The 13,204-nt window shown below is 38.1% G+C and overlaps 2 protein-coding genes across 2 annotated transcripts; both read left to right on the top strand.

Moving 5' to 3' along the window:
• Nucleotides 1-2,070: 2,070 nt before the first annotated feature.
• pdha1a (pyruvate dehydrogenase E1 subunit alpha 1a) lies at nucleotides 2,071-8,562 on the top strand. Its single transcript, XM_014993897.2, has 11 exons — nucleotides 2,071-2,229; nucleotides 3,301-3,369; nucleotides 3,528-3,701; nucleotides 3,915-4,041; nucleotides 4,540-4,631; nucleotides 4,813-4,905; nucleotides 5,459-5,614; nucleotides 6,652-6,723; nucleotides 6,808-6,875; nucleotides 7,328-7,436; nucleotides 7,614-8,562. The coding sequence occupies exons 1-11, from the start codon at nucleotides 2,182-2,184 to the stop codon at nucleotides 7,776-7,778; spliced, it is 1,173 nt and encodes a 390-aa protein (XP_014849383.1). The 5' UTR covers nucleotides 2,071-2,181; the 3' UTR covers nucleotides 7,779-8,562.
• A 1,393-nt stretch (nucleotides 8,563-9,955) lies between these two features.
• prdx4 (peroxiredoxin 4) lies at nucleotides 9,956-13,165 on the top strand. The gene is made up of 7 exons (XM_014993907.2): nucleotides 9,956-10,255; nucleotides 11,640-11,757; nucleotides 11,845-11,961; nucleotides 12,106-12,228; nucleotides 12,662-12,792; nucleotides 12,920-12,954; nucleotides 13,040-13,165. The coding sequence occupies exons 1-7, from the start codon at nucleotides 10,045-10,047 to the stop codon at nucleotides 13,088-13,090; spliced, it is 786 nt and encodes a 261-aa protein (XP_014849393.2). The 5' UTR covers nucleotides 9,956-10,044; the 3' UTR covers nucleotides 13,091-13,165.
• The last annotated feature ends 39 nt before the right edge of the window (nucleotides 13,166-13,204 follow it).

The following is a 13,204-nucleotide window of genomic DNA, read 5'->3' as shown; positions in this document are numbered from 1 at the left end:
ATCAAGTGAATTACTTGGTTTACGTCAGAGGTCAAACCTGGCATGTAACACTGATGAGGTCCGAGCTTGAAGGTGCCTTACCCAGTGCTGCTCAGGTCTAATTTCAAAGTTCTCGACTGGCTGGATTAAACACACTGATTACAACATTTGTACAAAAACACATTTTATTGATGCTTCTGAGGGCATGATGGGACCCATTAGGTAATGAATCAGGTGGTTTTAGAGAAGCCTTTACGTTTTTGAAGCACTGGCGCCCCCAAGAGGGGGAGGAGGGGGGCAATGGCCACCCTGCTCCGTAAATAAATGGAAACATTTTAATTTGTTTAAACACATAAATATCTGCATTTTTAGTCTTTAGAGCATGTGACCTTTTAATAACAAAATATTAAGAAAGAAAGAAAGAAAGAAAGAAAGAAAGAAAGAAAGAAAGAAAGAAAGAAAGAAAGAAAGAAAGAAAGAAGGAAAGAAAGAAAGGAAGAAAGAATAAAGCTTCCACTAATCCTAAACTCTATTTTCTATAAACTGTATTGATAATACTGTAGTTCAGTTTACACTGGACTGTTGTAAGTACCAGATTTCTAACTACTGCATTAATTTTACCATCATGATAGTGAGGTAATCCAGCCCTTTGACATTTTTCCGTATGGTATTTGAGGCCTAAATTTTTTGTCACACAAACCACATTAGAATTAAAGTTGAAACAAAATGTTTTTAATTTTATTGTTTTGGGGTTAGAGCCTTAACTATGGCTGTAAATCGTAGTCCTTGGTTTTCAGTTTTCTCTGTTAGAAGCAGTGAGCACTGAAAAGGGCCAATCTGCTCTCATTATATCTAATTTGATCTGGCCTGCAGGGAAATGTCCCCTTTTACAGGGTGGGGAGGGCGGAAACTCACTTAAAGTAAAAGATTAATCTTAATCGAGTTTAATATTGTCTCATGCTTCAGTCATCACAGATTTGATGACGAGAATATAATCCATGAGCATGCCATGTTTATAGGAAGTTGTCTTTTCTTCTTTTGTATTTCAACGCTTTCATTGATGTGCATGGCATTGTCTAAAATGATCAGCTGAATTCACGTATCAAGCGGGAAAACAAAGAAACACACATTTGACACGTTTCTTCGGCGTCTTATTAATTAATTTTAGGAAGCTTTATTATAGAAAAACACCAGGATCTGCACAACAAAACGGGTAAGTGCAGACATCACATAAAGCGGTGATCAGTTGCGTCATCCATGAGTCTGCTTTTAATCCGGGCGTAAATACAACAGCGCCGTTTCAAACCTGTCCAAAACTAACCCTGCGTGAAGCTTACCTGTCACTGCAATGGATGACGCGTTCGTTTTCGCCATGGATTTCTGCTGCGATCTGAGCCAGAAAACAAAGAAATGAATGAATTAGCTGTTGTCCCACCAAATCAGTCCGCAGTGATGCTGATGCAGGTACCCGTTTTCCTCCAAAACAACAGCAGCGGCAGGAGCAGCTCCAAAAAAAAAAAAAGCAGGAGCAGCCACGGCCGACAAAGACAACCGAGACGTGCAGCTCTAGAGACTGAAGGTCGTTAGAAAAGGCTGAGAGGATGTGGATGAGGAGATCGATGCTGCTGGATGATGGAGCGCATGCGGTCGGGTTTTGGAGCAGCCAACCGTGCGTCACAGCGTGAGCGCGCACTGTTACCACGTTGCACGCTGCTTAGGTCCAACTCTAGCAGTAAACATAACAGAATGCGCATACTGGCCAATAACTCGCTGTCATATCCACATCATTGAACTATCATTGTTCATAATATTTTACCGTTCTAGTAAACGTCCATTCAGTAATTAATTTCAATATTTTAAGCCTTCTATTAATTATTTTTTGTAGTTTTTCCGCTTACTGCTAGTAAATTTAATTATTACATCTGATTAATAAACATTTTGAATATAGAAATGTGGGCTCAACATGAAGTATGTTTTATACCTCCTTAAGGTTTTAAAAGGTAGATTTATATACACTTTTTTTAAATATATATCTGATGGTGTAGTGGCGGTAGCGATTAGTTCTCGATCTTGAGGTATGAAGAAAAAGTAGACGAAGAAGAAGAGTGGGCGGAGCAAGCGGCCCCGGAAGGACAGAGCCTTAGTTGGGTAGAAGGACGGGTACGTGTTGAACCGAGCTGTGTAGTCTCTGTGGAGGGAAAGATGCTGACCAATATCTCCAACGTACTGAGGGCCTGCGCTCAGAGAAATGTAAGCTAAACTATTTTTTAAACCCATATTGTGCCCCAGTTAGACTCTGGCTAATCTGCCTTGCCTTTGAAATCGCGCGTTGTTTATCCTAAATAATCTGTCAGCTGTTTTCTGACCTTGTGAGGCCGGTGCTGGTAGCAGGTCTGGCTAACGAAGCTAACTCCTGCAAACATCCACAATAATTTTATTTCTCAGCGCTTTGGCCAACAGAGACTCAATTATTTAGCTTTTCGTGCCTTGACTTTTCTGTTGCTGTCTGTTGTAAAAACGAAAAAAAAAATCAACAACAACTTCAGCTAGCTGTTTTACAAATCAAGAAGTTATGCTTCGGTATGCACTATAAGAACTGTCAGACTTGTAAAATATGGGTTTATTTACACAACAACACAAATACACGTATTTTGCATTTTAGTAGAATCAAGTAAAATTAGTTTGTTTATAGATTGACGTTCATCTACGATAGTGACATTAGAAATGTTGGCAAAAATCTGAACTGAAAGAAGTGTTAAATGAGAATAGGATTATATATAGCGTTTTATAACTATGTTTTTTATCTTTACGTAACTTTAGATCAGCTTGAAGCCTGCAGAAAGTTATGATCCACAATTTCAAAACTTCTGATCTAAAAAAAAAAGGAATAAATTAGACGTCACTCTGGAACGTCCAACAAGCAGTATTTCTGTCTCTTATTAGTGAGTAGAAATTAATGCAACCAATTTACTTGTAGCCATTGTTATTCATCCAAGAAGGCCACACCCGTTATTGCGATGCAGTGTTTAAATAGTTAGAAACAGACTATTCTTACTAAACAAATACATTGATTCAACAAATATTCGTTTAAAAAAAAGGAAGCATTTAAAATTAAACATAACTATCTAATTTTTGATGAGGTACAGTTTCAGGGGGAGGACGTTGGAAATCGTAATTTTTAAGAATATCTGGTATCTCTTAGTGACACCGACAGTTACTGACAGTAGAATTGATTTTATTTTGAGTGATGTGAGAAAGTTACGAAACATTTGCTGATTTTTTTTTTTAAACCTGTTATGTCCTCTTCTTGCCCTACGATAGGGAGCTGCAGCTGTCGTGTCGGCACGGACCTATTCTGACTTCACAACCCAGGCAACGTTTGAAATAAAGGTATGTTTCAGAAACTAACTCCTGGTTCCCAAAGTTTCGGTCATTGAGATTAGGCTGTTGAGATCCTCTCCAACAGTAAAATAATATTTATGTTATACACTCTATCAAATTGTCCAATGCATGTTTAGGTTTCCAACTTATTTTCTTTTTCTTTCAAGAAATGTGACGTCTTCAAGCTGGACGAGGCCCCTGCAACTCAGGTGGTTATGACGCGGGACGAGGGTCTGCAGTACTACCGCACCATGCAGACTATGAGGCGGATGGAGCTGAAGGCCGATCAGCTGTACAAGCAGAAGATCATCAGAGGTTTCTGTCATTTATATGACGGCCAGGTGAATATAACGCTTCATAGCTTATTCGCACCAGTCCACACAGTGCAAATACACAGATTTGCTGCACTATTCAGGAATAATTTATGCTTATCACTAGAAACTGTAAGAATTTGTTAGGGTAAAGGATTCTTTGAGAAAAATAACTGCTGAAAAATTAAGATTATGTTTCAGAATACATGTCTATATGTGAATTTGTCTGCTTTCCATGTGCAGGAAGCTTGTGCTGTTGGTATCGAGGCATCGATTAATCTAAATGACCACCTGATCACAGCATACCGCGCACACGGCTACACTTTAACGAGGGGAGGAACCGTCAAGGAGATCATGGCTGAACTCACTGGTGAGTCTGCAGTTCCAGCTAATTCATCTCAAGATGGATTAAGTTCCTGCATGGATTCAGCACTCGACCCTAGATTATAGTGTAGAAGAAGTTGTTTATTTCAGGGTCTGTTGGAAATGTTTACTAAGACAATTTAAATTGTTTTTGTGTGAAAAACACACAGGACAGATCTATCCGCTGATACTGACGAGAAAATAAATCCCACAACTATGGTGAAAGCAGAAGCTGCAGCAAGATAGAAATCGTAACTTTCTGTAAAGCAGACCGGATAAATTTATCAAACTAGTGACAGTCTAAAATCTAGGTTGCATAAGAGATGAGCTTCTGTGTTCTGCTGTGCTGAGAAGTGGGGTGATAATGGGGTAATCATCTGCAGCTTTGAGGTCAGCCCAGGTTACAGGGTCACCTGTGTTTGCCCATGTTTAATTGTGAAATGCTTGAACTATAGATAACAACTCCCTCCCTTGTTTTTGATGTCTGTTTATTTTTTATATGCAGGCAGAAGAGGCGGTATTGCAAAGGGCAAGGGAGGCTCTATGCATATGTATTGTAAAAATTTCTATGGAGGAAATGGAATTGTCGGTGCCCAGGTAAGTTCCTGAACTATTGGACAAAGTGTGTGACACCTCAAGGGGTAACCTTTTATTTTCTCACACGCTGAGTAATTTCCTACTGATTTTGGGAGAAAACTAAAAAAAAAAAAAAAAATCTGAAAAAGCTTTATTCTGCATGTTAATGATAACTTTAACTGAAGTGTATCTGTTTCTTCAGGTTCCTCTGGGTGCAGGTGTGGCGCTCGCCTGCAAATATAAGGGCACGAATGAGCTTTGTGTCTGTTTGTATGGTGACGGTGCTGCCAACCAGGTATAAGTCACAAATCCCTGAAGTCATTAGAATTTGAAGCAGCTACTCTCAAAAGCTTTTTTTTTTTCACTGTAGCATTCATCACCTTCTTTACAGGATGAAAAAAATGCTGTGTGACCAATAGTATATATATTTTGCGTCAAAGTTTACATATGTTCATAAATACAAGTGTGTTTAATTTTGGGCTGTTTCTTCTCTCGAGAGGAGCAAATGCTTAAAATGTCAATGATTTTTAAAAACTGGTTGATGGCTGTACAATTTTAAACAAATATCATTGTCTTTTATGCATATTTTTGAACGTGTATAAATAATTTTTTCCCTTAATAATTTTCAGAACACGGGAAATTCAAAGTTATTCAGCAAATTCCTGTTTTACAATGTATTAAGTGGATCTCAGTATCTGACTCTAGCCTCCCTCGCGTTATTTTTCCAAATGTTTTCTGAGAAACATTTAATTTGAAAATTAGTCGTGTAAAAACAATCAGACTACATTTTGCTGGATTTCTTCACTGAGCAAAAAAAATAAAAGAACGTTTTCTTGTGTGTGTTTCAGGGTCAAATCTTTGAAACCTACAACATGGCAGCTCTTTGGAAATTGCCTGTTATCTTCATCTGTGAGAACAACAGGTACGGCATGGGGACGTCAGTGGAGCGAGCCGCAGCCAGCACCGACTACTTCAAGAGGGGAGAGTTTATTCCTGGTCTCAGGGTACAGATTTTCACTTGCCTACATAAATCTTTTTTTGCCAGCATAATTCAACACAGCATGGATCACTATATTATTATTTTTGGGGAAGTTTAAAAGGCAAGGCCGGTGTATTTCTATACCCTCCTACATACAGAGTATTTTAAAGAGTATTACAGGAAAACACCATAAATAAGATCCAGTAAAGACACATACATTAACTGAGCAATAGTACAAAATGTAAGTATCACATAAAGTTAAAATCCAATTTTAAATTAGAAAACGTGGGCATGAATTGATAAAATAATTAACTCTTATGTAAAACCATGTTTACAGAGTAATGTATTTATTTCTGACATAAATCTGATCTGAGGAGTTTGATACCTGACCAACAACAAGATTGTTCAGTGCCCCATACACCGTCAATAAGAATTCCAATTATATTCTTTTACAAACAGGGAGTAAGTGCAGTAATACTTTGCATTTCAGGATTTTTGATGAGATTCTGCTGACTTACTGATGTTTTTATCATTTTCTTTTGCAAAATTCAGTAAATGTTCTGATAACGTTGCCTAAAGCTGCAGATCAGTTGTACAAGTTTAGCAGTAAAAAGAACAGCTGATAATATTTTACTTAGAATAAAAGCATATAGTTGATATGACACTTTTTAAAAATATTTATATTTGGGTTAATACTGATATATGAATATTAAAATAATGTTGTAGATGGAAACCAGGAATATTTTTTAATAAAAAAAATAGATTTGAGTTGCTCAGTTATTGTAAAAACTGAAATTATTATTTAATGTCAACTTAGTTTAATTGTCAGCATCGCTAAGACAGCAGTACAAATAATTCATTCATTATTGAAATTTTATTACTACAGGTTGTCTGGAATAACCTACCTTAAAAGTAAATAATGAGTCATGTGGTTAAAAACTAGTCTTCAAGTTGGGATTTTATGCTTAATTTTATCCAACCTGTAATGACTATTTGTTGCAAGCATAGATTCTTTCAGAAGAGCTTATACTGATTCATTAAAATTACCTTTTTGCCTCCAAGGTTGACGGTATGGATATTCTGTGTGTTCGGGAAGCAACTAGATTTGCAGCTGATCACTGCCGGTCTGGGAAGGTTAGTCTTAATAAAATGCTTTAATAGTTATTACTGCCTCAGTTTTTTTATTTTTTCTGCTAAACGTTTGCTACTGTTCATCAGGGTCCAATACTCATGGAGCTACAGACATACCGTTACCATGGACACAGTATGAGCGACCCCGGTGTCAGGTACTCGACCACAGCACCTCAACTGTTTTGCTTTTCTTGTTACTAATATGAAAATGTTAAATGTCATGTTCTCTGTGCTGCTGCCCTTCTTGCTTCTGGCTTGTTTGCAGTAGTCTTCATATACTTTCCTTCCCTCCGTAGTGTCCTTTCAGTAACAACACCCGGGGAGAAGCTGAGCACCCGCTAATCCTGCTATTGGCTGTTGCTGATTAACCTCTGTAGAATAATAGAAAATCAGAGATAAAATCCTCCTAATTCTAATTAGGATCCTGCAACATTGGTACACAGAAAGAACAGATTTTGCACAACAGGTCCAAATATGACTCATTAGCTGCTATATGTTGCAGGAAATCATGGTTTTTTTTCTCAAATCCTTATATTTGGATGGAGTGTACAAATGTGATTATTGTAGTCAATCCCTGCAACGTCCCTGCACCAATCTGCCCTTCTAGCTACCGCACACGTGAAGAGATCCAGGAAGTCCGCAGTAAGAGTGACCCCATCTCCCTGCTGAAGGACCGCCTTCTCAGCAACAACATGGCCAGCGTGGAGGAGCTTAAGGTAGCAAATACTTTGAAGCTGAACAAGTTTGTAGCAGATTTTTTTGATCAAAAAAAATGTGCAGAAATTGTTTATTTTCACGTAGCTGCATAATCGATTGTCATTGCTTGAGTAGCTGCTCTGTGCGTGTTGGTTGCCACTAAGCTTTTTGTTTTTTTGTCTGTGTTGCATCTGTAGGAGATCGATGTGGAAGTGAGGAAGGAAATCGAAGATGCAGCTCAGTTTGCCACCACGGATCCCGAACCCCCCCTGGATGAGCTGTGCAACCACATCTTCTCCAACAGTCCACCAGTGGAGGTGCGCGGCACCAACCCGTGGACCAAACTGAAGTCTCTCAGCTAAAGTCTGAGTTGCTTCGTCAGTTCAACTGTAACTCAAGCCCCCATACTGTTATGTGAACGCACTTCACATGATGCACCATATTTGAGTGCATTATGTGTGAACTCACATAATGCATCGTATCCACAGCGTTAACCATTATTTTATTGCCACTTTTTAACGATGAGGGCCATAATTTACAAACCTGTTCTCAGAATTAAACTAACATTAATTGGTTCAACTTTCAAGTTTCTTCTTATTTCACCACTCTAGTCTGTATGGGGTCTGCATTCAAACACAGCTAAAACATCTGGACTTATTTATCGCTCTTATTTACTAATGGTGAGTGGGTTTTTTTTTTTTTACCCTTTTCAAATCAACTTTTTCATTCTTGATACTTGGATTACACCGTTTCTGACATTAAAATTAAAATGAATATAGTGAAACAAAACAGTTGGGAGATGGGTAATCTGAAGAACACTTGGTTGACATCATTGCCACATTCTCATTGAAAATTGTATTTATATTTTTAAGATATTTTGACTGTGAGCCATATGAGCAAGATACAGTTTAAATTGCCAGTCCCGATGAATTATTTGAAGTTCCCATCTATGAATTTAAAACTTCAAACAAGTACCTATGATGCTTTTCTTAAGTTTCTGTATTTAAAAGTGTTTTTCTTGAGCGTTAAGTTCTTGAACTTCTGTTTGCCCCCATGGGAGTATGGATAGTGTATTCCATATTTACCTTTTTGTTGTTACGCTCTGGACATTGTTGAGGCGCAATAAATGTCACTCTTCATGTCAAACCCTGCTGCATGTCTTTGGACTCTTTTCTCCTTAAGTGTAAATGATGATAATACTTCCTCAGACAGTTTGTACCCAGATGTTTTGGACCTTTCATGACAAAAATACCTCAAAAGGTTTGAGTCAACCAGTATGTTTCCATTAAAAATGCCACATTAAATAAGAAGGGCAGAGGTTTCTTGTATCTGTATGTACCTGACACTTCTAAACATGCGCCTGACGGAGCTGAATGTGGCTTCTCATCTTTGCTTTACTCCATAACCAGAGATATGAATTTACATTTGTTGTAGCCTTCCATTGATTTTAGAGAGAAATTGATTGTGGGTGTAAGGTATGTCGTGCATATCCTATATTCTGGGAGTCATGATTCCAGTGAATATGTATTTATAGAAGTAATAAATCTTACGCCGTCGATATAAACTCATCTTTCCAAATTGAACACTTGTTTAAGTATTTCTGACCTTGCAGCTTTTTATGACATTGCGTTATTCACTGAAGATGGTTATTTTACCAGATGCCGCAAATGTAATAGTTAGAAGGTGGTGCATCAGAATTTCCATTTGGTTTCAATACATAACAAACATATTTGATAACATACATTGTTGTGAACATGCTGCATGTCTACACAAGCTGTTAGCAGCAAATACAACTTTTAACTTTCAGCTGTTTTTAAACACTAGCAGCCTTTTTATAAGATCAAAGTGTCTTGTATGGATGTATTATAACTTGAATAAAAATGGCTGATCAGTTATGGAAAGCTTACATTTGGAGTAGCAAGTAATTCAAGAAGAGTCTGTATGGACACTGGATCTGGGTGAACCCTGGTAATAAAAAAATATTAAGCTTTTTTGTTTGTGTGCAATTTGTATTAAAAATTACCTTTAATCTCATTTGCTACATGGCTGATATGAAGTGCAATCAGAAGTTTTCTGGCCTGTCTTTCAGTAAATGTCTTAGATTTGTGATGTGCATGACTAACGCCCTGTTAACAGAATAATCCACGAGTTGTATATCTGTGTAGCTCCTCCAGAGTTAAAATGAGCAGTTTTTCATGAAGGGGTTTGATTCCAAACATTACTGTGGCGTGACCAGTGATGCTTGTAGTCATAGCAGCTTGTGGCAGCTTGTGCTTCATTGGTTTGAAACATTTTAAAGCATTTCATTGGTTGAATTAAGAATGTTTTTCTGATTAAAGTTTTATTTAGGGGTATAAAGGTAATGAGGTTGCAAAAATCTTGAAAACTATGCTTCTTTCAGTACAAATAGAATAAATTCTTCTACAAGTATGTACCTGGTGGCTTAATGTATTTTCACTAACAATTAATCTGAAATCTTAATTAGCTCCAGAAGATGGCGGTAATGCAGCAATGAGGACGCCAGCTGCAGGAAATCTCCAAATGACGAAGAAGAAGAAGAAGATAAGGAAGGAGGCTTCATTCCTGCTGAAAGTCTGAAACTCTACGTGCACACGGGGAGACCACACAATGGAGTCTGGTTTCAGCACTGATGCAAAAAAGGAGCTGCTGTGCGCCTTTTGCGCTGCCTTGCTCCTTGTCAGCGCAATCGCCTCTGCAGAGGAAGGCGCTCACCTGAAGAACTCCCAGTGTCACAACTACGCTGGAGGACACGTCTATCCTGGAGAGGCTTTCCGTGTGCCCGTGTCCGACCATTCCCTGCATCTCAGTAAAGCCAAGAGTGAGTTCCTTCCTCCCCTTACTGTTTTTAACCCCACTGGTTATTGAACCGATGCTTTGCACGCTGAAAGTGCGCGTTTTCAGATGCGTCGCTTGTTGGGAAGCCACTGCTGTGCCTGTGAGAAGATAACAGATGCGCACTGACGCAGCCTGCGGATGAGCGTTTGATTGTGTTGCTTTGTGTCCCTTTGTATCCTCATAGGTTTTAAACTCCAATTTAGATTTCACCCCAGAGACGTAATTTTATTTCCATGCGTTTGATTAAATTTTGTAGGACACGTCAGTGCATGACATTGATTGGGCAGTTTGTCTCTCTCCGCCCCTGACACATGACCCAGAATAGCGGCACACCAACACACACTTATCCATAAAATCTTACAACATGCAGCTAGTGCGTATGTTCTAGTTGCTTCTGCTTACGGTCCTTGGTTTGCTTTGCTTCTCATATGGTCCATGGCTTGCCCTAATGAAAGCCGTGTCCTCTATTCTTGCTTTAGCAATTACTTATGGCACGTTGCTCGTTTTGAACGCGAGTAATTTGAGACCGACATCAAACATGGGGAAACCTGTCCTGGCAGTCTGATTGGTAGGCAGGCACAGAGTATGTTCACCAAAACTGAGGGCAACAGAAAAGGATAAAGGAAAAAACTTGGATGGAGAGTATGTAGCATAAAATAAGACAAACTACTGTGCCACAACCATATCAGATGATGTTCAACATTTCTATCTTTGTGAAGAAAATATGTCCTTAAAACCATGGCTCAAATTATGTTTAGATGTCATGCAAAGCATAAAGCCCGTTTATATTATGTTTTTTATACAAGTACTCAATTTGGCACTCTTTGGTTCTTTGAGTCAGTCCATAATTTGTAATCCCTCTACTGTGGAAATGATAATGTTTAGAAAAGTCTGGAACTTGAAGTACTTTCGAGGTCAAAGTAAGCATGGAAAAAGTAAATTAGTTAATTATTCTCTATTCCCTCTCTCACTTTGAAAAGTAATAAGTTATATCAACACAACTGTTCATCTGTTTTTTCCATCCATCTGTTCGCCATCATCTGTCAATTTATAATGGTCTAGACTGGGAAAATTTGAGGAACTGAGTCTCAAAGTATGGAAACTGAGATGATAAAAAAAAATGTGTAAGACATCTGAAATCTGATGTCTCTGCAAGTAAAGACAGCTAATTCTTAAGAAGAATATGTAATTTCTTCAAGCCCAGTAAAATAAACTGATTGTTCAAATCAGTAGTGGTTTAGTATCAAAAACCTAGCCACTTGCCACGACTAGCAAAGTGAAATTACTAGTCTCAGACAGGATGGGAATATGCAAGTAAAAAACATTTCAAAGAAAATAATTTTTGTGTGCATTTTTTTCTATTTCAGTTTCAAAGCCTGCACCCAACTGGGAAGGAACTGCTGTCATTGATGGGGAGTTCAAGGAGCTCAAGCTGTCCGACTACAAGGGGAAATACCTTGTTTTCTTTTTTTATCCTTTGGACTTGTACGTATGTCTTGAATATATTATTGTAAAATCACATTGTCTTTACTGGAAAGCATGTAAAATATGTCATGTTTTTTTTTCCTGCAGCACATTCGTCTGCCCCACTGAGATCATTGCTTTCAGCGATCGCGTGCATGAATTTCAGGCCATCAACACTGAGGTGGTCGCCTGCTCGGTGGATTCCCAGTTCACCCATTTAGCTTGGTATGGAAACCACTTCCAGTAGACTTATAAAGTGCAAACCACGCTCAGTAAATGGCATGATTACGTATTGATTTCCCTAGCTCTTCCGTAACTTTAGTGATGATTTGTCTAAAGTGTTTTGCTCACTTTTTCTGTTCTGAACAGGATCAACACCCCCAGGAAGCAGGGTGGACTCGGACCAATGAAAATCCCTCTGCTGTCTGACCTCACACACCAGATTTCAAAAGATTATGGAGTCTACTTGGAGGACCAGGGTCACACGCTGAGGTGCAATTCAAATTTAAAATCACCATCATGGTTCAAATAATGCTGGAGAAGTGAAACGGACCAATCGAAAGAAAAAAAATTGGAACGAAATTTATGTTTTGTGTTTTTTTTAATTTTTTTATTATTTATTTGTTCTGGAGAACTTCTCCAAACTAGACCTCTATCATCTATAAAAATATTTGTGACTTTTAAACACTTTTTATAATTTGTCATAATTATTGCAATAATTACCATAACATATGATACAAGGAATATTTTTTCTTATGCTGCAAAACCTATTTTTAGTTGTTTTTTTTTTCTCAATTTTTTTGATACAGGGACTAGATTTTGAGACTTGAGTCAAATCCTACTTCATAGGGGGGAAAAAAGGACTAAAGTGGGTATTTGACATGGTGAGCCCTACCCTGATCTAACATGTCCATGTCTTTGTCAGAGGTCTTTTTATCATCGACGGCAAAGGCATCCTGAGGCAGATCACCATGAATGATCTTCCCGTGGGAAGATCAGTGGATGAGACTCTGCGGCTGGTCCAGGCCTTCCAGTACACAGACAAACATGGAGAAGGTACTGGAAGTGCTTTTCATTCACCTTTGGAAAGATTATTTATCTATTGGCTATAATGAGATCTGTTTTTTTGAATAGACACCTGGTTTTGTTTAGTATTTTATTTATTTTTATTTTTTCCCTACAGTGTGTCCAGCAGGATGGAAGCCAGGCAGCGACACTGTAAGTATGACTGGGAAGTTGGAAGTATTTGAAATTTGGTGTATTTGAAAGAAAATCACTAATTAAATCATATCTTCCTCCACAGATCATTCCTGACCCCTCAGGCAAGCTGAAATATTTTGACAAACTGAACTGAACAACTTTTCTGCTTTCCCTCCCAAACGTTTTAATTCCAACCAAGTTCAAATAAAATCTTTTTTTTTTTTTCTAATTTTTGGTGTCTCGTGTCATTATTTGATTTCATGATTAC

Source organism: Poecilia mexicana, unplaced genomic scaffold, assembly GCF_051168715.1.
Source record: "Poecilia mexicana isolate PSO_F unplaced genomic scaffold, ASM5116871v1 scaffold_14, whole genome shotgun sequence".
NCBI lineage: Eukaryota > Metazoa > Chordata > Actinopteri > Cyprinodontiformes > Poeciliidae > Poecilia > Poecilia mexicana.
This window is presented reverse-complemented; position numbering and strand designations above follow the sequence as displayed.

Bases quoted from the DNA above. Each gene is read 5' to 3' on its own strand.
- pdha1a (XM_014993897.2), top strand. From the start codon at position 2,182: ATGCTGACCAATATCTCCAACGTACTGAGGGCCTGCGCTCAGAGAAAT. The intron at 4,906-5,458 runs GTATAAGTCACA...TGTGTGTTTCAG, and splicing joins GTGACGGTGCTGCCAACCAG to GGTCAAATCTTTGAAACCTA. The intron at 6,876-7,327 runs GTACTCGACCAC...CTGCCCTTCTAG, and splicing joins ATGAGCGACCCCGGTGTCAG to CTACCGCACACGTGAAGAGA.
- prdx4 (XM_014993907.2), top strand. From the start codon at position 10,045: ATGGAGTCTGGTTTCAGCACTGATGCAAAAAAGGAGCTGCTGTGCGCC. The intron at 10,256-11,639 runs GTGAGTTCCTTC...TTTCTATTTCAG, and splicing joins GCATCTCAGTAAAGCCAAGA to TTTCAAAGCCTGCACCCAAC. The intron at 11,962-12,105 runs GTATGGAAACCA...TGTTCTGAACAG, and splicing joins CAGTTCACCCATTTAGCTTG to GATCAACACCCCCAGGAAGC.